The sequence below is a fragment of the Hippoglossus hippoglossus genome, chromosome 5 (assembly GCF_009819705.1).
Source record: "Hippoglossus hippoglossus isolate fHipHip1 chromosome 5, fHipHip1.pri, whole genome shotgun sequence".
NCBI lineage: Eukaryota > Metazoa > Chordata > Actinopteri > Pleuronectiformes > Pleuronectidae > Hippoglossus > Hippoglossus hippoglossus.
In genome coordinates this window covers 11132894-11154917 of record NC_047155.1, presented here as the reverse complement: position 1 = coordinate 11154917, position 22024 = coordinate 11132894, and the positions used below count along the sequence as shown (strand labels likewise).

At 43.5% G+C, this 22024-nt stretch overlaps 2 protein-coding genes across 6 annotated transcripts in view; one reads left to right on the top strand and one right to left on the bottom strand.

Annotated features, from left to right (window-relative positions):
• kcnab2a (potassium voltage-gated channel, shaker-related subfamily, beta member 2 a) overlaps positions 1 to 4202 on the top strand; it is a 76738-nt gene extending 72536 nt beyond the window's left edge. For all 4 annotated transcript variants that reach the window (XM_034586468.1, XM_034586469.1, XM_034586467.1 and 1 more), the window contains one exon: positions 1442 to 4202. In XM_034586468.1, coding sequence (XP_034442359.1) covers positions 1442 to 1531 — 90 coding nt within the window. In that variant the 3' untranslated portion in view covers positions 1532 to 4202. The remainder of the gene's footprint in view (positions 1 to 1441) is intronic.
• Positions 4203 to 6378: 2176 nt separating this feature from the next.
• The window catches only part of megf6b (multiple EGF-like-domains 6b), a 59317-nt gene continuing 43671 nt past the window's right edge, over positions 6379 to 22024 (bottom strand). For both annotated transcript variants that reach the window (XM_034586464.1, XM_034586465.1), the window contains 31 exons: positions 21553 to 21675; positions 20994 to 21116; positions 20765 to 20902; positions 19942 to 20064; positions 19622 to 19744; positions 18227 to 18397; positions 17322 to 17453; positions 17062 to 17190; positions 16833 to 16961; positions 16559 to 16693; positions 16071 to 16205; positions 15851 to 15976; positions 15629 to 15760; positions 15275 to 15403; positions 14976 to 15107; positions 14163 to 14291; positions 13870 to 13998; positions 13443 to 13571; positions 13204 to 13332; positions 11023 to 11151; positions 10790 to 10918; positions 9787 to 9915; positions 9537 to 9668; positions 9309 to 9437; positions 9086 to 9214; positions 8383 to 8511; positions 8086 to 8214; positions 7686 to 7814; positions 7470 to 7598; positions 6980 to 7108; positions 6379 to 6657 (listed from right to left, as the gene is read on the bottom strand). In XM_034586464.1, coding sequence (XP_034442355.1) covers positions 6593 to 6657; positions 6980 to 7108; positions 7470 to 7598; positions 7686 to 7814; positions 8086 to 8214; positions 8383 to 8511; positions 9086 to 9214; positions 9309 to 9437; positions 9537 to 9668; positions 9787 to 9915; positions 10790 to 10918; positions 11023 to 11151; positions 13204 to 13332; positions 13443 to 13571; positions 13870 to 13998; positions 14163 to 14291; positions 14976 to 15107; positions 15275 to 15403; positions 15629 to 15760; positions 15851 to 15976; positions 16071 to 16205; positions 16559 to 16693; positions 16833 to 16961; positions 17062 to 17190; positions 17322 to 17453; positions 18227 to 18397; positions 19622 to 19744; positions 19942 to 20064; positions 20765 to 20902; positions 20994 to 21116; positions 21553 to 21675 — 3983 coding nt within the window. In that variant the 3' untranslated portion in view covers positions 6379 to 6592. The remainder of the gene's footprint in view (positions 6658 to 6979; positions 7109 to 7469; positions 7599 to 7685; positions 7815 to 8085; positions 8215 to 8382; positions 8512 to 9085; positions 9215 to 9308; positions 9438 to 9536; positions 9669 to 9786; positions 9916 to 10789; positions 10919 to 11022; positions 11152 to 13203; positions 13333 to 13442; positions 13572 to 13869; positions 13999 to 14162; positions 14292 to 14975; positions 15108 to 15274; positions 15404 to 15628; positions 15761 to 15850; positions 15977 to 16070; positions 16206 to 16558; positions 16694 to 16832; positions 16962 to 17061; positions 17191 to 17321; positions 17454 to 18226; positions 18398 to 19621; positions 19745 to 19941; positions 20065 to 20764; positions 20903 to 20993; positions 21117 to 21552; positions 21676 to 22024) is intronic.

Genomic DNA, 22024 nt, shown 5'->3' with positions numbered 1-22024 from the left:
AGCCTCTGGGGCGGTTTGCCGCTGCACACTTGGGTGCTTTACTGTACCGAGTTAATAAGGTCAGGGGAGTATCAGTTGCCAGGAGATTGGAGGCAAGCTTAAGGCCACTTCTTCCTCTCCTGATAAGATGCACTGTGTTAATGGGGTTTTCAGACTGGTGGGGGTTTACCTCCTCTGCTCACATTATGTCTGGCCTGAAGTAAAGAACAGCCCTACACTCCTCTATTCGGATGCTTTGTGTGTGTGTGTGTGTGTGTGTGTGGACGCATTAGTAATGTGTGCACACTATATGTCTCTCTCTCTCTCCCTCAGCACATTTGATATTTCGTTTTGAAATGCTATGCCCACATTTCCCCAGGGCTCTGTACTTTTTCCTTTTACTGAGAATTTTTCATCACAAACCCTGAAATAGAAACGGTCTTTCATCTGAAAAGAAAGTGCACATAATATTTCCTTCTTCTTTTGCAGTATTTGTTTCATGTCTGTATGAAAGAGAAAATTTGAAAATAAATGACCTTTTATATTTTCAACTTGGGTATAATATACTTTTAATTACATCATAGAAAAATAACTTATTTTTCTGCTTCAAGAACTCTTGTAAAGAAAATGTCATAATTGTAACATAGCACTTTAATTTACATGATCATTTCATATTTTGTTTCACTTAATACCTTTACATGTATTTACAAACCTCTTGGCCTAAAATAATGATATGACGATAATACCTTTTACTTGTGTTTGTGTTTTAGCTTCTTTACAGTTGGACATTGTCACATTGATTAAATAATCTTCAGATTTTAAAGATGTTATATGACTACCTGCTTTAATAATGATTTTAATTAGTTATTGTATTGAGTATAATAACCACAAATGTTGGCAACAACTACAGGTACATTGAAGTCACCCTTCATGGTCCAATCAGCTCTAAGTAAAGGTGACCTAAGAAGCATTAAGGATGAAATGGACATCCGATCCCTCAGACCACATCCAGAGGTGTTCTGGGATGAATGTGGTGTCATTCTTTTCGTTGAGTGTCACATATGTGTCCTGGGCCACATATGAAGGATCAAATTCTCAGCTGATGTCCTCTGACCTGAATTAATCAAATATATTTTTACTTTCCTCAATGTCCAAACACTGTTTTGTTTGTGGCCACCGCAACAACATCAACACTGACCAACACATACAGTAATGATTGATACCATTAGCAAAGGAGTGTAATCTGTTTCTTCATAGCAGAACTGCATGTCATTGATAATCTCAGCCCCACCGGACTCAACTCAGGCTCTTTCTCTCGCCCTCTCCATCTCTCGCTCGGGCAGACACACACACAAACAAAAACATTGAACGGGGCCTTAAGAAAAAGTGTTCAACAGAAGCTCTGACAGGAAACGTGAAAGAGCAGAAGATGATCATTGTTTGTCTTTCTCTCCCGACACAGGTTCTTCCAAAGTTGTCATCCTCCATCACACATGAGGTGGACAGCATCCTGGGGAACAAGCCGTTCAGTAAAAAGGACTACCGCTCTTAACACGAAGCACAGCCCCGCCCGGCAGGGCTGCACCCGGGCTACAGCAGCGCCCCACCTTTGCCTGATCCTCTGTTTGCTTGAGCTTTTACTAAGTGAGACCCTGGCGCATGAGTCTGGCCACACCAAGGCCACGCAGGGCACCTCATTTAGAGGGATAAGATAAGAAAAAAGGGGAAAAAATACAGTCACCTCCACAGGAAATGAAAGGATTGACAAAGAAAGACAAGTGGATGAGGGATATGCGCTCATACCTAAATCATTTATATACATTCAATTCAGCTGAACGTATTTTAAAACCATAGAGAAAGATTACTTTAAAAAAAAAAAATAAGCACACGCTTGCTTGGCAGCCAGAATTCTTTTTTGTTTGTTTGTTTTTCCAAAGATGATTGCAACTAAAAGGAAGATGAAGTTCATACTGTATGGATATACAAGAACTACTCTGTTGCACATGTACCATTTGTTCCTGGGACGTTCTATTGACAAAGAGCTCTGTGTGTGTGTTGTTGTTGTTGACATGATCAGTATTGGAGCCTGTTTGTGGGCTTTAACAATCAGCACTTTAGTATTGTCAGTAAAGGTGCTGGAGGGGAGATAAAGGAGGGGAGAGGATGGATATTACAGTAGTTTTATCACAACCATTGCACTATTAGATTTTGCATCACCTCCTGATAGTTCCCTCTCCTCATCCTCCCTCTGTGTTTTCACTGGCAGTGCATTTGTCCAGCCTGATGCTCTGACACTCCTGCTGTCGAGGAGCGGTGGTGAAGTCCTGCGTCCGACAGGGGCCAATGGGAGGACGAGGGGTTAACAACTGCACTCTGCCTGGGAGGCTCCTCCTCCGTCCTGACCACTGAACTGTTCATGATAAGGAGTCAGGAGCGAGGCTGCTGTGTGCGGGCGACTGCCACTCAAAAGATTAGCTGTTTATTCACCCCGAACAGTAGGAGCTGCAGTCATCATAAATCAAATGCGGTGTCCTGCTTCACTGTGTTACCCAACCTCTGCTCTATCCAGGCCGAGGATTTGCTGTACAGGAAGTGATCATATCAGTGCTGGCTCCACATCTCATGGAAACATCTCCTTGATCAAATTCTGCTCAAGTATTTTTGCCTTATTTTACAGTTGCATCAGACTGTGCTGTGGGCTTCGGTGTAGACGAGCAGCTTGACAGCTGTCCCCATTGGCCGACTGGTCTCATGTCCCCAGTATTTAGGGCAACGCTGACTTGTAGAAGTGGCGTTAGTTTTCCTGGGCGTGGTCGTGTTTCCAGTTAATCAGCGAGTGGCAGCAGCTCCAAGAACAGAGCAGGTGGTTGTAGTCATCCGTTTCTGTGCACACGGTCCAGGAGGTTGTATTTACTCGTCTGTCTTTCTTTCGTTGGTGGACACTGGGCAGGACCAGGAACATTTTAGCGTGGCTTCAGCCAAAGATCTTCTTATTTTCTCTTTGAGTGTTTCACTCTCACTTCCTGAAAGATTATAGAACTCATCTTGACGCATGTGCTGTCCAGTTTGTTATCTATCTATGGTATGGACTTAACTCCATGTATATCTTTACTTGACCATGCTGTTATACTAGTTAAACAGGTCCTTCGTATACAGAATGCATAGTACCGCTCAAAGCTTTAGGATAGTAAGGTATGTTTCAAGCGACGTACGACTTGAGACGTTGTTAGACGTATAACTGCATAATTTGATGCCACCCTGTATCATTCTTTCTCCTCTGGGTGCTCTCTTACTGTGATTAAAGCACAAGTGGATAGCATGTGAAACATCCTCAAAGCATGGACTCTCTTCACCTCGTCTACAATAACCTACGGGACAAGCCAGGTGAAGCTACTCCCCTAACTAACACGTGTAGATAACCAATCTTTACTAACAGCTGAAACTATTGATCCTTAGCAGGAAAATACAGACGAAGAAAACTCATTAGCACGAATGATATGAGTGAGAGGAAGGGGCTTCTCAGTTTAAGTGGAGGCAATGATCAAAGTGTGGGTGATGATTTACAGCCTCTGATTTTTAACAAGAGCAAAGTGACTTCATGTCTCTACTGTTGATCGTGTGTGTGTGTGTGCGTGTGCGTGTGTGTGCGTGGAGGGGGAGGGGGGGGACAACTCCACGAATCCCTTCCTACAGCCTGTTGTATAAGTTAATCCCTGTATACGTTTTGACGTGTCTCGTATGTCTGAGTCCGTTTAACTGGCGTGAGCCGATGCTGTTTTCTCTGAAGAGAGAAAAAAAAAAAAAGAACATTTAGTTCATTAGTCTGTGAAATTCCTGTGTCTTAATCTTATCATCTGCAGGGAGACGAGAGGAAGATAGAGACTTTAAGGCAACGTTCCATATTTAGGGAAATATGCTTATTTGCTAAATTTGAAGGTTGAAACTATCTTGTCTGCCTAATAAACATGAAGCTACAGCATAAAGCTAATGATAAGGCTAAAGAGGCTAAAGCCGAACCAAACCGTTTCTGTTACAAGCACCTAATGTGTCATGTAAGAAATTATATTTACAATAATTCTTTGATAATTATGAAATGATACGTCATTTTTGCCCAAAGTAGGGCACTTCAATCAAACCACTAAATTTCACACATTCATAGAAATAAGTTCCTTTAATTTGCCTGATTTATTTAATAAGAATCAATTAATTATTTCCTGGAAAAACAGTAGTAAATGCTGAAAAATCTTGCAATATAAAATACAATGTGAAAATACAATTCCTGTGTAATCTTGCTTCCAAACAAACAAATGGACAGGGGTGAAAATACCCTTCTTGATGGAGGTAATTATTTCAGTTCTGGCCATTTTCCCCATCATAGCGGCAAGGTGCAAGTTTTCTGTACAGATTAAAACAAAGACGTTACTTTTTAATTGATAAGCTTTTAAAAGCGGATTTAGTTTCCTTTGGACAGAACCAGCAAACTTTATTCTTTATTATCGTTATTATCTGTCAGCTAAGTGTTGGTTCATATTGATCAGGCAGAACACAACGTTATCAATCTTCTCCCTTGAGTCTGAATAAGAAGACCAATAAGCAAACTTCCCAAACTGTGGAACTTCTCCTTTGAATAATATCGCAGTGCATTTAGTTTGACCATCAGTGTTATCTCACGCTGTGCTGACCTGCCCAGCAAAGACCCCGCTGATGTTCACAGGTCGACACAGAGATAACTGTTAGAGACTGGAGTGTAGTCAGAGGACGTCATGCTTTAAGTGGTCCTAGTTTAACATTATCAACGACTAGTTCAGAAATGAAGCCACAGCTGGATAGAGCTTATTTTACAGAAGGTCAAAGGTTATACAGAGAATATATTTTTTATGTTTTGCCTTTAATGCAGTAGAGATAAACTTAAAGAACAGTTTTTATTTTTTGTTTTTCATCATGCTGCATTTTTCCTATCTGTAATGTATCGATTTTAGGACTGACAAAAAGAAGCAATTTCTTTGTGTTGTGTATGCATTGTGAGAAATGCTCTGAAGACGACGTGCTGAGCGCCTGGTATCTCCTGTACATAGTTTGACCTTTGTATATATATATATTTCTGGTTGTGATCACCTTTGCCTTTTCTCTTTTATTTTTTATTTTGTTTTGCAGGCGTTGCTATCTGCACTGTGCTTGAATCTGAAATTTAGACAGGATGTACAGCTTCGATCTTCAATGAAAATGATAAAATAAGAATGAGAAACAATCCGTCGTGTGTCTGTCTTTATTTGGCATCTGTGTGTTAAAAAGAATAAACCTGATTGTGGGTTGTTCCCTGTGTTTGGCAGAGCTGCAGAATCTCGTTTATCCAGTGGGAAACAAAAACAATGCATTTTAAGTTTGACGTATATTCAACTGTTAAATATAAATAGGAAGCAACTTATACACAAAATCAATTCAAAGGAAAACATTTAGACATTGAAAGCTAACTGTGTAAATTAAGTGATTTCTATAAAAAATCCAAGAATGTGCTTGACTGATATCTTTCTATTAAACATGTGGAGATAAAGCACATTAGCACCATTAGACTGAGGGTAGTACTTCATTTGGTATAAACTGAAAAACAACTTCATTGAACTGGCAAGTTTTATAACATGGCTGCATCACATCCAACAATATTGTTAATTTTCTTACAAAATTAAGAGATTATTTTGATATTTTGTTGAAACTTATGAAACATAAAATACCTTCAGTGGGTATTTGTATATAAAAGTGCAGTAAAAACAAACTGCTGACGTGTTTATGCCTCCGCACCTGTGACAGCCAGTCGCCGGAGGTATGGTGTTTTCTGGTCGTCCGTCCCATTCTTGTTAACATCTCAGGAATGCCTCAAGATCATTTCTTCAAATTTTAACGTATAAAGAAGAACTGATTAGATTTTGATGATCAAAGGTCAAGGTCGCTGTGACCTCATAAAACACAATGTTTGCCTTGTGAACATATGAGGAACCCTTCAGGGACTTTTTTCAAAATTTTGTAAAAATGTTCACTTAATACTCATGGATGAACTGATAAGAATTTGATGGTCAAAGTCTCGGTGTCCTCACAAAACACGTTGTGGCTTCTTGAACATGATTTCTCTAGTCTGTGTGTCGGGCTTTCTTCAAATTTTGACCAGTTGTCACTTGGGCACAAAGATTAATTGATTAGATCACATTGACCTAATGAGAATCTGATAAAATAAAAGTATGTGGACTGAAACTGCACTGGTTGGCAGAGGCATACAACCGCAGGGTGGTATTTCTAGTTTGGAAGTAGTTCTCCTCCTGAAGACTGAAGCTGTTTTCATTTTACGGTGTCGTTCCACTTGAGCTCAAGAAGCTCACAAAGTACCGGTGACCGGTCAGGCTCACGCCACAGAGTCGATCAGTTCAAAGGTCACTTTGGTACCAAAATACAAAGAAATTAAGTATCGTCCAGTTCAGGTCCAAACATGGAGCTGCAGTTCTCATCAGAGAGTCTATTTCCATGAAGATCCTCCAGCTGCTACGACTCCCTTTCACTCGCTCGAGTCACTTAGGTAAAGAAAACATCACTGTCTCAGTTCCAGGTGGAGTCTTTCAGGTAGATGCTATAATGAGTTGTGTTGTGAGTCTCCTCTGCTGCTGCTCCCATAGGTGACACGTGGAGGTCCACCTGCAGACACACACACACACACACACACACAAACGCTGAGCTGAGTCCACTTCTACAAATGCACAACTTTCATATTCCATGTGAAAAAAAGACGACACCACAGAGAAAGTGCAGCCTCGGCAGAGCGAGCACGGTGACCAGATGCTGTCAGCACTAATACTCGTTATTTACTCTCATTTCACAGAGTCAGCGAAAAACTGTCTCCTCTGCTTTGACTGCGAGAGTCAACAGAGCCTGTCACCTGACGTCCCCTGTGGATGTTACAGTGAAGTGAGATGACTTCAGACAGCAGCGATTCACGTGTGTTCTCTCAGTGCTGTACCTTCCTGACAGGAGAGGCCGATCCAGCTGTGCATGCAGCTGCAGCGGCCGTTGCGTCGGTCGCATCGGGCTCCGTTCTGACACTCGCAGGTCTCAGCGCAGTCTGGGCCGTAGTGATTTGCTCTGCAGTCTGACGAGAGAACATAAAATACATTATTATAACTATACTACACAGAGGTGGATGTCTTAAGATGTAGAACAGGTCACCAACTTCTGCATGTTGAATTAATGCTTTATTCAAACATTGTCTAAGGCTGTTATACACTGTCCAAAGATCAGTAATGGGACTTACAGTGACTCAGCTGTCAGTTTATTAGGTACAGCTAAAAATACTGGAGTAACACAAAGATGTGTTTCTGTTTTTTAACAGTCAGTATAATGTAACAACACAGTTTTTTACTCTAAGAGTTTAAACAGGGAAGAGTTGTGTGACGTGATCTTCACTTAACTGTGTTTGTTCTAAAACTACAAAAAAAAGGATCGATGATTACCGATGTCACATGTGAGTCCCGTCTTCCCTGAGGAGCAGAGACATCTTCCCGTCACAGGGTCGCACAGAGAGTCGTCCTCACAGTCGCACACTTTAGCACATCCCAGGCCGAAAGTTCCCTGTTCACACACTGAGGGACAAATGATTGTCAGTAAAAACGACAAAGTAGACGGCCACCTATCACTGTACTGGGTGAGTCAGCAGCACTGTGACTGACCTCTGTGGCAGCGGGCTCCGTAATATCCTGGAGGACAGACACAGTGGCCCGACGCGGGGTGACAGGAGGCTGCGTTCATACAGTCGCACTGCAGCCGGCACAGCGGGCCGTGGAGACCAGGAGGACAGGCTGAGGAGGAGAGACGCGTGGAAAAAGATTTAAGTCGACCTTTATGGTTTAAAATGTTCTCACTGGATTCAGGGTTAGGAAGTATCAACTCCAGAGTCTCACTTTTCAGTTCTGAGAGAATCTGTGTATGTCTGCTACTGGAAAGGTCTGTGTATCTGTCACCTTGTACACTTGACACAGAGGACTGAGCTACATCAGACTGCACAGATAATATAACTAGGATCATTTCGTTGTTGGATTTGACTTTAACTTCATGTATTTCAGTTCTCACCATGTTCACACAGATGTCCATAGAAGCCTGGACCACACTGACACGTCCCCGTCACTCTGTCACACGTGCCGTTATTTTGACACTTACATTTCAGCTGGCAGTTGGCACCAAATCTGCCCACGGGACATTCTGGGAGGCAGATGAGTAAAAAGAACAAGAAAATAAATTCAAATTCCTGACTCAAGACTTGTTTCTGTGTTTAAGTTTCTTCTGCTGCCGCAGATGCAACAAGTAAACGTAGCAGCTGTGAGGAGATATATATATATATAATATAAGATGAATTGTGTTTGTCATCACCTCTGTCGCAGTGTGCGCCGGTCCAGCCCAGACCACAGGTACAGTTGCCAGTTACTGAGTCACACACTCCTCCATTACTGCAGTTACAACGATGGGCACAGCCCGCCCCGAACCAGCCTGGAGGGCAGCCTGAGGACAAACACACACTCAAATTAAATTTAATGTTAAGCTTCTTTATCTAAACAGGCAAAAACTAGAGTAGCACTCAGCAGAGCTCCTACCCACCAAGGCCCAAGAGTCACCATAAATGTAGTTAAAGGTTCAGTGTGTTTAATTTAGTGACATCTAGTGGTGAAGTTGAATTGGGGTCAGCTCGACCTCTATTCTGCTGCAACAGTTGCATGTTGCAGCAGAATACACCTCACTTCACCCTCCCCTTCCAAACATGAAAGAGCCTTCAGTTATAAAAACTCAAAAGGTGTTTAGTTTGTCCAGTCTGGGCTACTGTAAAAAACATGGTGGCGTCCGTAAAGAGGACCCGTTCCAGATGTTAATATAACGTATTTAAATATAAAAGGGCCCATTCTAGGGTAAAGAAATCAACAATTTGTACAATTTAAATCTGCCCCTTCTTTTTTCTTGGGATCCGCACCACAATTGTGTGTGTTGTTTCTTGGCCCACGTTCCATCCTTCCACTTAGTGTGGTGATCTATTCAGTTGTTTTAGTAAAAGAGAAGCGTACAAACACTGCTCAGAACTCACTGTGCCCACAGTCCTCTCCTCTTCGTCCAGGGATGCACACACACCGACCGGTGACCGGGTCATTCTTGGCCCCCTCTCCACACGTGGCCACCCGAGCACAGTCGACACCATAACGCCCCGATGGACACGCTATCAGCACCAGGACACACACACACCAGAGACGTGTCACATCAACTGTAAAACTCATTAATGTATTCACCTTCTGAGGCTGTGCTGGACTCACTGATGTTGCAGCGTGCTCCTATGAACCCTGCTGGACATTCACAGGCTCCAGTGGAAGAAACACACTTCCCTCCATTCACACACTTGCACTGCCTCTCGCAGTTAGGACCGTAACGACCCTCTCCACAGGCTGGAAATAAGTAACACACAGGAGTTATGTCACTTAAATCCTTCACTTATTTGCTCTAATGTTTGTGTCTGAATGGGTTTGTTGTTGTTTGTTACACACCTTGCTCGCATTTGGGACCTTGGAAACCTGGGGCGCAGTAACATGATCCAGACACCGGGTGGCAGAGCTGGTTTGTCCGTGAGCACTGACAGACGTGGTTACAGTTCTGACCAAATGTTCCTGGAAGACAAGCTGAGGGACGAGCACACAGAGTTAGAGATGTTCTTACATCAGTGTGTCAGTGAGAGTAAGAAAAGGATGATAATCATCAGTGGGGGTGAGACAGTGAAGTGAGTGGTGCAGAACTCACTGAGCTCACAGCCGTTGCCGGTGAATCCGGGAGGACAGCCGCACTCTCCAGAGATGTGGTGGCAGGATGTTCCCTGAGCACAGCTGCACTGCTGCACACAGCTCCTCCCGTACGTACCTGGCAAACACACTGACAGACAACCAAAATAAAACAATGTCAGCTGTTTGGAGCAAAACGTCAAAGAAACTGAATTAACCACATTTCACATTTCGTCCTGCATGAGACAATGTGTCCACTTCAGTGATCAGACATAAAAAATAATCGATAAAAGGGAGGGATCATTCCTTGTGTAGACAGAAACAGCAGTGGTAGAATTATAATATGTAGAAAGAAAAAGACAAAACAGGGACATAATGCATCTTATTCAGGAACAAGAGAGTGTTTAAGTCAGCTAAGGCGAACGTCAAAATTGAATAAGCTCTTCTTCGGGTCATGACCCAACTCTCCACAAACTTTCATGAGAATTGTTTCAGTAGTTTTTGTGTAATCCTGGTAACTAACAAACTTGCTAACTAACGCTGATGAAAACATAACCTCCATGTTGGAAGTAAATAAGTGTAACTATCTCCATCAAGGCCCAACAGTCACCTCATGAAACTACGTTTAAATTAACTAGATTCAGATTTGTATTATGATCTGCTGTACACACTCAGAAATATGAGTGTGTACAGCACAGAGAAATCAAGGAAAATGTTGAAAATTATTCCTGGATCCAAATCGACACCAGAATCTGATGGGTTCAGGATCCACCCCTCCCCAAAATATCAGCGTAATCAGTTTTGTAGTTGTTGTGTAATCCTGCTTATTTACCAACAAACAAACGCAGGCAAAGACGAAGACATAAACTTCTTGGTGAAGGTAATAAATGAAAAGTTTTTTCCTCATCCTGTACATTAACTGTGGTGTTTAGAAATATAGAAGCTTCATTGTTGAAATAACAGAAGTAACTGCGTCCACCAGGGGCTGCAGGAGCTCCACAGGGTCTCAAACTGCAGGTTTGTACCTTTGTCACAGAGTTTTCCTCTCCAGCCCGGTGGACACTGACACTCTCCGGTGACGTGGTGGCATGAAACCCCGTGCACACACCGGCATCTCTCCTCACAGCCAGCACCGAACAGGCCTGCTTCACATGCTGAGCAGAGGAAGGTGCAAATTGGAGGTCGTGATTAACAGAAAATAGTTTCCACAGAGCAGCAGTTTGTGCAGGTTCATTAGCTCTGAGTCTCACTGGCTCACCTTTCTCACAGAGCTCTCCGGTCCAGCCGGCGCGGCAGCTGCACCGTCCCGTCTGCCTGTCACACTGGCCACCGTTCTCACATTCACACTGCTGCTGGCAGTCGGCCCCGAACCGACCCGCTACACACTCTGTGTAAACAGACGGCAGCACGCACAGGCAGACACACACACACAGGTGAGACCAGAAACAGAAACATTATGGTGTGAAAACACATGGGACAAAGCTCTGTCCCATTTCTGCTGAGGACCATGTTTTTTTTTTAGAGTTATGCTTGGAGTGAGTGAGGAGTTGGCAGTGAGAGGTGGAGTAGCCACAGGGTTTAGAGGGTGAATACATTCCAGCAGCAGGATTAGTGGTTTCCTGAGGAGGGGGCTGGACCTGGCCCGGCTCGGCAGGGGAAGGTTGTAACAGGCACAGAGGGAGGATAGTGTGTGATGTGGAGCTCAGAGGGAGAACGAGCTGGAATGTCATCGCCGGGTCAGTGATGGAGACTTTTTATAGTCCAGACTCGTCTGTGACGCAAAGCTGTGCCAGCACATAACCAAACTTCAGGAGAAAACAAATGAGCTCAAGCAGCAAATGAGCGTCAGACTGATGAGTTTCCTGAGCTCACTGAAACAACCACAGGCCTCAGCTTTAAATATTTACCTCAGGGCTCAGGTGATGTTATTCTTCTGCATCTCTGTCCAGACTAAGCAACGTCTGTAGGACTTTGTAATATGAAAGAGAGCTGGAGGTCTAACAGGCTGGATTTCACTAAGACTGATCCAGGCTTCATGTGTGTTTGTAAGAGTCTAAGTCAAGATTAAACCTGAATTAGATTAAACATTAAAACAATAATTTGACGTGATCCTGGCTCCCTCATGATGTTTGTTCTGTTTAATTACAGCGTGAAGAGTTGTACATAGAGTATGATTCTGGTCAGTTGCTGTAAGGTCAGTAAAAGATTCATGTCAGTAATGATATGAACTTGAATGGTTCTCAGTAAAGTGCACACTTCTGCCAATCAGGCTGCACCATTTCACACACTCATATATATCACTTCTCTAAATGTGCCTGAATTCTATTATCAAGATCCAGGAATTATTCGCTGTGAAAAATTCCTGGATCTGCCTCCTGATGCCCAAAATGGCATGGGTTCTTTCCTGACCCATAATGCATCATTCCACCAAGTTTCATGGTGATCTAGTTTTTGCATAATCCAAAATAACATACAGATGGAAACACGGTGGAGGTAGTGACATCAAGTAAAAGCAGAAACAGATCCCCTCCACCAACCAGGTCATGATATTCTAGTTTAACAATATAATGAATTCATCAGTGTCTGTTCTGACCAGGGTTGGGGTGAGAGAAATAAGAAATCAGGAGACAAAAAACTCATCTGGACAAAACTGGGGAAACTCATGCACAGGCTGCTGCACATGGAGCGTGGACAGAAGCAGTGGTTGAAGGGAAATGTTGTTTCTGTGCCAGTTGGGTCTTATTTTTATCGTTTTTAACTCCACAGGCAGGAAATAAAATGCTGAGATCTGGGAATATGTTGAAATGGTTACAAAAAAAAGAAACAGTCACTGATGATCACTGAGATTTTCACCTAAAAACGTATTTGGAAGAGAAAGTGAGGGTGAAAGTTTTCTGTTTAAAGATCGATCAGGTTACACACCGACTTCCTGGTTTTAGGTTTTGACCTGCAGAGCTTTAGGTTTAGATTTACTGACAACACACACGAATACATCTGCAGAAACAGTTCAACATATCAGAGCTTTTTCACGGATTAAAACCATAATAAGTCCTGAAGTTTTTTGCCAGTCCACCAACGTCAATACAGAGACATTCAGGGTCCAACTTTAAGATATTAAGAAATAAGTCATAAAACCGTTTGTTTTCAAAAGCACAAGTAAGAGTAGGTTGGCTGTCTGACATAATCCAATGTTCACTTATGATTGATTTGGCTTTACTTCTGAATCAGAAGTAAAGCCAAATCAATCAAATGTTTTTCACATGTCTGATCGATGTTGGTGTTCTCAGATCTGAGAACAGTTTTGTTATGAATAGCGGTCAAAAGCATAAAAAAACCCTGAGTTGTAATAAATGAAGATTTTCCTTTAAACGGTCCATGTGCAGGTGGTTTTGTGGGAACACGGACGGAGACTGTTACTCACAGCCTTTCAGAGTCTTACCCAGTTCACAGGCTGTACCCGTCCACCCACTGGCACATGTGCACTTTCCACTGGTCTTATTACACGAGGCTCCGTTCTGACACAAGCAGCGCTGCCGGCAGTCGGCTCCGTAGAACCCTGCAGGGCATTCTGGGAGGAAAAAACACACACACACACACACACACACACACACACAGGTCAAACCATCTCCTGACCTCTGATTTACCTGATGACCACTTTGCTCTGTTGTGTAAACTCACCTTCTGTGCATCTGGGTCCGGTCCAGCCCGCCGTGCACACACACTGCCCACTGGCCGGGTGGCAGTCGCCACCGTTGCCGCAGCGACAGGTTTGGTTACACGCTTCCCCATAGAAGCCGGGCGGGCAAGCTGCCAGCAGAGGGACAAACAATATCGTTACCTCCTCATGAACTCTGCTGATCAAACGTGGAAATTCCAGCATCTGGTAAGTGATACAGGCCACAGCATGGGGAACATCAAGTCCGGGCTTTCTCATGTGTGACTGGGTTTCCCCGAATAACTCAGAGACTAAGCATGTTCTTGTTCCAGTGTGAGTCAGCACTCAAAAGATCCTGATATGAACAATATGAGTTTATGATTCCACCTTTTTCATAATGTCAGAGTGATGTTGGAGCCTGTCAACATGCTGAGGTGGAGTGACACTCACTCAGGTTGCAGAACGGACCGATCCAGCCGGCAGGACACGAACAAACTCCACGGACATGATCGCAGCTGCCGCCGTTCAGACACGAACACTTCTCCTGACAGTCGAGGCCGTAGAAACCCTGAGGACACGCTGAAACACACACACACACACACACACACACACACACACACACACACACACACACACACACACACACACACACACACACACACACACACACACGTAAAGACGGCCTGCTAATAGCAAATATTCAGAGGGAGAATTTTAGTTTGTGATCAAATATTGTCTCTTACGTTTTTCGCAGAAGGTTCCCGTCCATCCCACCTGGCAGGTACAAGCTCCGCTCACATGGTCGCACAACGCCTTGTTGTCACACTGACACCGGTGACGACAACCGAGACCAAACATACCTGTTGGACACTCTGAGGGAAAAACACACACACAAACTTTAGACTGACCGGACTCTTAATTTGTAGTATCAACATTAGAGGTCAAATTTGATTATAAAATGACAACAGAGAAATAGTTGAGGTTGAAATATTTCCTCTCTGACCTTGTGGTGATTTATTGGTGTATTCATTATTTTTTCAAAGTACGAGAATAAAATTCAAATCTCAATTTTAAAGCCGATGTGGACAAGAAGTCCAGTGTGCAAGAAAAAAAATTGAAATTTGAACAAATAATTAATACATTCAGTGTGTAGTTTATGATTTCCCAGTTTCCCTCCCCTGCAAAAACACGAAGAGTAAATCAAACGTTTCGTGTCAATAAAAGTTTGATATGAAAACAACTGAAAACTTAAGAATTACTGAATGAAAAAAATCTAAATTTTCAAAACAAAAAATATGTAGAGAACCTGAAGGTAATCAGAGACAAAAGTGTGTTTTTATCTTTCTGTAGAATTAGAAACATTAATTTTGACGCCACCTGGTGGTAGCATCAAGAATGACAAACTTGAGAATGAATGAATGAGAAATCAATAACTTCACCAGCTTTCAACTGAATTTTTCATTTTTCTACAATCAAAAGTTGTCATAAAAATTCCACATGCAGCGACTTTAACTCTTCACAGACTGAACACTCGTAAAACAAAGACACCAACGTACTGTGATGACACTGGGTCCCAGTGTAACCAGCCTCACAGCTGCACTGGCCCGTCGCAGCGTCACAGCTGCCGTCTCCGTTTCTGCAGTCGCAGGTTTCTGCACAGTCGGCTCCCCAGTGTCCCACATCACACACTGAAACACAGACGTCAGAATTACGGTTGTCAAACATATCACAAGTCAAAAATATGTTTGTAACACCAATTTTAAAATCCATTTTCCCACATAGATTCTCCTCCGGTGTCTTGGAAATGTTCTATTTCTGGTTTGCAGCTGTGACAGATGTTTTCCGCTCTTGGTACCTTTCCTGCAGTTGTGTCCAGTCCAGCCGAGAGCGCAGGTGCACCGTCCAGTCACCGGGTCGCAGTGAGCGCTGTTCTCACACACACACCTCATTTGGCAGCCTTGACCGAAATGTCCACTTGGGCACGCTGCACCAGGGAAAAAGATGACAGTTTCATGAATCATATATTTGTTCTTCTCAGTGAAAATATATGAAAAATATGTCTGAGGTGTTTTTCAGGCTGCTGAAAGACTTCACCACTGCATGATTTCAATATTCCCCGGTGCCACATCCTTCTCAGCTCAGTGTTTAAGTAAATCCATTTGTTGCTATGGAAACATAAAACCCCAAAATGCCCAGTGCAGATACTCACAGTCTTGGCAGAGTCTTCCCATGAATCCAGCAGGACAGTTACATGATCCGTTGTGTTTATCACACGAGCCGCTGTTCTCACAAGCAGGACAGGTTTCTCTGCAGCCCGGTCCCCAAAATCCCTCCTGACACACTGTGATTCAAAGTGAATATTCTCATCGTTATGTGAACATTTATGAGATATTTTCAGTCATCAAGTTGTAAAGAAGAGTGATGGACTCACAGTTCTCGCAGTGTTTTCCTGTCGTCCCTGCCGGACACTTGCACTGTCCTGTCACTTTGTCACAGGGGGCGCTGGTGCAGTTGCAGGGATGAACGCAGCCCGCTCCGAACCATCCCTCTGGACAGTCTGAGACGAGACACACAGCAGGGAGTCATGTTAAAACAGGAGGCGTGTGAGTCTCACAGCAGGAGGAGAGCAGGTCCTCTGCAGGGACGCCTACCTTGATCACAGTTCTCCCCCTGACGACCAGGAGGACACTTTCGTTGGCACATTCCGGTCACATGGTCACACGACACTCCAGGAGGACAGGAGCACTTCTTCTCGCAGCCGGATCCAAACGTTCCGGGTTCGCACTCTGCAGGTGGACAGAGCTGTTACACACCATGTCAACACAACTGTACATACAGCATTTAGGTTTTAACAACCTTCAAAACACTTTACACAACATCTACACCATCTATCAATCGCACATTGTCATCAGGGAAATGTGGAGATCAGTTTTGCTCAAGGACACTTCGTCAAATGGACCACAGGAACTGGGAATCAAACCACCATGCCATATATTACCATTATTATTATTAGTAGTAGTATAAGTAGTAGTAGTAGTAGTAGTAGTAGTAGTTATAGTAGTAGTAGTAGTAGTAGTAGAAGTAGTAGTAGTAGTAATTTGGCCTTTGGGTGGCGAGAGCTTTATGACATTGTACTCACCTTCCTTGCAGGTGTTGCCCCGGTAACCAGATTTACAGACGCAGGTGCCATGGCGCCGGTGACACTCCAGAGAGTTCTGCTGGACACAGAGACACTCCTCAGAGCAGCCGGCTCCGAACGTCCACTTAGGACAAGCTGAAGAGAAGACAGTGAGACAAAGGAGACAAAGAGGATTTCACTACAGAGGGAAACTGATTCATGTGGAATAGAAAACTGCATCTCTCGTCAGTTTGGTTTCCTGGCAGGGTTTGAGTGTCCGGGTCATGTGACTCACGGAGGTGGCAGAAGCGTCCGTACAGTCCTGGATCACACAGACAGGCTCCGTAGGTTCGGTGGCAGCGTCCGTTATTTGCACAGTTACACTTCTTGTTGCATTGTTTTCCGTAGAAGCCCTTTGGACAACCTGCACACAGGAAAAAAACCAATCGCAATAAACTTAAAATGTTTTCAATAACAAAATGAAGGAATACATTTCTTCTTCTTCTTTTTGTTTTTCGACTCACCATCCTGACACAAGTCTCCACTGACTCCTGGTGGACAGCGGCAGCTCCCAGTGACCGGATCACAGCTGGCACCGTTTTTACACTTACAGTGGAAGGAGCAGTTTTTACCAAAATTTCCCTCGGAGCACGCTGTGAGGTGGATAAATAACAAGGTTTAACACCGCTACAGCTCTGACTTTACAAACTGTGGTGTGTATGTGTGTGCGTGTGCATGTGCCTGTGTGTGCGTGCGTGTGTGTGTGTGTGTGTGTGGTCCTCACTCTGGTTGCAGACGATGTCCGTCCATCCATCGGGGCAGTCGCAGCCATTCTTCCACACGTTACATTTTCCTCCGCTAGAACAGTCGTCACACGTCAAGCTGCAGTCGTTCCCGAAGGTGTCGTCCAAACACACTGGAAACAAAATGACACAAACAATCATCTAAGTTTATAATCGATGGACAATTCATATCGAAGATCTTTTTTCTTTAATCACATTTTAATTCTCATGACTGACCTTTGCAAATATAAAATATAATGGCTGCTGCTTAATTACAATTAATTGCCCACTGGATGTGAGACAGTTGTGATGGTTTTGAAAATAATTAATTGAAAATCAATAGTCTTTTTCGTTTATTATAGAAAAAAATGCAAAATCCAGCTTCTCAAAACTCAGGATTTTATGCATTTGTTATTTATGATAGAATGTTTCATTGTTTCAGCATGTTGGTAAAAAAACACCTATCATGCATCATGTGGGGGACTGGTTCATGAGGGGCCCCATTGGTCCCTTGAAACGCTCCTGATTGGGCCACTACACAACTTTTTTTTGGAGCTGACAAAGAGACCACAGGAACGAAAACACTGTCCATTCAGATTTATGTGTGGTTTGGAGACAGTGTTCAGGTGATTCTCTTTACAACCTTCCTGTGTCAGACCTGCAGCGGCTGCCGGCTCGTATAATCCTCAGCATTCCTGCCAGAGAGGCTGTGGTGTTACAGTACGTACCACCAGTCTGGGAGCGTGCAGCGCAGTAATCAACCCCCACAGTGTGGTCGGTCCCTGGCTGCACTAAATGAGTCTGTCTGACAGCCTCACCTCCCGGGAGCCACACTCAGGTAATCAGATACAGGTTCCTGTTAATGATAATGAGCGCTTAATGGTTTGAGGGAGGGGGGGGGGCTCACCAAACTTCTCTGCCAGGTTACTCTCGGCCCTCAGCTCCCCCTCGTCGTCTTCGTAGTCGTCATAGCGCTCCAGAGGTTGGTTGTAGTCCTGCAGCAAGGTGAGCTGGGGGCGGATGAGTGGCAGCTCGATGGGACCCCCGCTGGAGAGGGCCTCAACTGCATCTTCAAGCGCTGCAGATGGGAAGACAGTGAATTACACACATAACTAAAATATATATATATATATACTGCACATCCTTAAGCTCATCTCTGTTTTCAAAAGGGTTTTGTTTTACCATCATTATCATGAGATAATGTTTATATAATTTTCTTACATTACCACTTAATTCTAGTAAATTTACATATTTGTTCCCATAAAATTACACCTTTCCCCTAATATTAGGATCTTAGATTTAGTTCCCCTTTTAATACTCAGTCATACACATTAAACATGTAGGAAATAATTACAGTAAGTTTAAACAGGCAGGGGCGTTGCAACAGGGTGGGCAAAGCAAGCGATTGCTCCCCGAGCTGAAAGGGGGCGCTCAAGATCGCCTGAGAACATGAGTCCACAGCAACATTAACTTTGTGGTCATTCCTCTGAATGTGTGTGTCTGATGTGTCTGATGTGTCTGTAGTGGTGGTGGGGGTTTCGCACTTAAACTTTACTGCCTTGTTATTTTCAATGTGGCTGCACAGTTTGAACTTTGTTTATAATTTTGATAATAAAAGAATCTTCTGAAGATTGGAATGATGTGGTGTGGTATCATGTGTTTCATTTTGGTGGGTGGGGGGGCTCAGTTTGGTTTGATGTAAGGCCCCCTAGGTCCCATTCTGCATGGGGTCCCTTTACACGCTCCTGCCCAGGGGTAAGTTTTCAGATGGGATTTTAATGATGACGCACAGGACTTCTGTATAAAAGTTCTGCATTCATGTCTAATGAAACATGCTGTTATGCTGTGGTGAAGTTTTTGAATTGATGTAAAAGAACAACTGTAGATAATCAAATGAATGACTGAATTCCATTTCAAGGTCCTGGTATTGCTCAGGCTGACTCACAGGGACATTTAGACAGAAAAGAACCATTGTTGATGTTATTAGTAAAACCTGTGCTTGTCCTCGAATGACACCAGAAACTTCTGCTATTCAAAAACAACATCTCTGATTGGCTGGAATTATCACAATATCGGGAACAAGTCTTATTTTTTCCAGTTGTGGCATCAAGCTGTGCGGCAGCTCAGAATGGTCTTTTTCAAATTTACAACTTCTATTCCATACAAATAAATAAAAGCTTCATGTTTCTCCAGGCAATTCACTTTCAAACTCCCAGAAACAGCCGCCACAGTTCTGCAGGTTTACTCTTGGCGTCTATCTGGTGCGGTTCCCACTCTCTTTACCCTGATTGCTGATACTCACGGATGCAGGATTGCCGGTCGTCGTCCAGACGGAAACCCCGGCGGCAGAAGCACTGGAAAGAACCCGCGCTGTTCTGGCACGTGTGATCACAGCCGGCATTGCCAGCCAGACACTCATCTACGTCTAAACAACACACACACACACACACACACACACATACACACACAGCTCAGACTCAAGAGCTTTGCTGAGAAAAACAAAGTCTACTACGCTGAATGAAACAAAGACGACATTGACTTCTCGTGAGATGAACTGGATCTCGCCCAAGTAAGAGCAGAACTATTCTCTCTTCTGAAAGGGTGAGGGAGGGTGAAACGTACCATCACAGCTACACCCGTCCGAGTTGAGCCTGTATCCCGCGGAGCAGTAGCACTCGTAACCTCCAGGGTAGTTGGTGCAGTCCTGCTCGCAGCAGGAGCTCTGCTCTCCACACTCGTCGACGTCTGCCAAGCACAACAAGCAGGACGACAGAAAATGATGATCCCACTGAGGTCATGTGCTTCTCTGCTCACTGAGAGAACGTTTTTACGAGAGTGTAAATTGTACAGATTGAACTGCCAGTTAAGGTCAGCGCTATTACTTGAGGTAATAGTGCTGCACTTCAACTTGTGATTTTTTTCAATAAAATCTGACTTCAGTAAATGCTTGCGCCTTTATTCTCAAGCCAGAAACTACAGAGAATTTAATCCTCCATCTCCTGACTAAAAGAGCAATTTGGTATCAAAGGTTAGAGACGAAGAAATAAAGTAAAGACAGATTTGATTTAACATTTGATTTAATATTTGTGGAGGTTCTAGGTCATGGTATCTTCAGGAGTTGAGGTGAAAACTGTGACTACAAGACACAAGCACGTCCAGTTGCCTATGTATGAACACATGTACCTCCGGATAATATCTTTTTAAAATAACTTTTGGGCACTTTAGGGGCTCAATAGTTTCCAGATTTTTCTTGTTTTCTAATTTAGTTTTAATAAGTCATTCTAAGTCATGTTGGGTGATGATTTACATGGAGAGGATGTTTGGAAATAGAAAAGAAGAAACGCACTGTGGTGTTTCTGTGACGTTTCACAGTAAAGTGTTCAGGTGATGCATCAGAATTACATCTTCTTATAACTCTATTTAGTAATCTTTAATGATTTCTTACCAAGACAGGTTTTAAGGTCCTCGTCCAGTCTGTAACCGTGGTTACAGGAGCAGGCAGGCCCGCTGGTTGAGTGCTGGCAGCGGTGCGAACAGCCGCCGTTGTTGTTCTCACAGCTGTTCACGATCTCCATCTCAATTCCTGTCACAGGTTCACACAGAGATAAGATTAAAGACTTTAAAACTTATTCTACCAACTCAATATATGAACTGTATTAAATAAAGAAACTGACTGTAACACTGTTTCCCATCAGACCCCAGCTCATAGGCAGTGTGACAAACACACGCGTAGGAGCCCAGCGTGTTGTGGCAGCCGTGAGCACAGTTGGCTTCTTCAGTCTCACACTCGTCAATATCTGTCACAAAAGGAAAAAAAAACTCTGAATTATGAGGAGAAATTCATCTGGTCAGCACAGTTTAATTTACATTCATCACCATGTGCTTCTCACTAATCAAATCCAACTGTCCTTCACACTCACGTCTTACCCAGCGTTAGTTGAAAGTGACAGTGGAAAGACTGGCTTGTAAATTCCACTTTATTCATACTTTTAAAAGAAAAACATACTCGTTTTAAACGTCTGAGAAAAATTAGTCTTTCAAACTCATGTTAGTTTTTCGAGGACTGATTTTGGAAACAGCAGTTAAACAAACTATTCAAGCAGCTACTAAACGAGGTGAAGTTTCTAACCTTTGATGTTTCTTGCTATTTATTTTTCTTGTAATCACTCTTTACTCCAAGTGCAATCAGTTACCATTAAGAAGTCACATTGTTACTGTTCCTGGGGAAATTACCTTCACAGGTTTTCCTGTCTTCAGCGAGGACGTAACCGAGCTTACAGTCACAGTGAGCTTTGCCACCATCGACTTGACAAACGTGCGCACAGCCTCCGTTCTGATCTGCACACGGGTTCTGCACTGTGACACAAAGAGCACACAGTCAGACAGAGAAACCTGCACGGTGTCACAGTCAAGTGGGAAATGATTCTGGCACAGTCGTGGAGCAAAACTCTCTACAGCTTAATGCAGAGCATGTGGAGAGATTTAGTGTGTGTGTGTGTGTGTGTGTGTGTGTGTGTGTGTGTGTGTGTGTGTGTGTGTGTGTGTGTGTGTGTGTGTGTGTGTGTGTGTGTGAATGTGTGAGATCGTGTGTGTTTGACTTGTGTAAGCCTGCCCAGCGTTAAGGATGGGAAACCTTCGGTGCTACAGAAATTAGAGGAAGCCGTTCAAAGCCAACAATTACAAAGTAAAAGCATCTCAGAGGCGG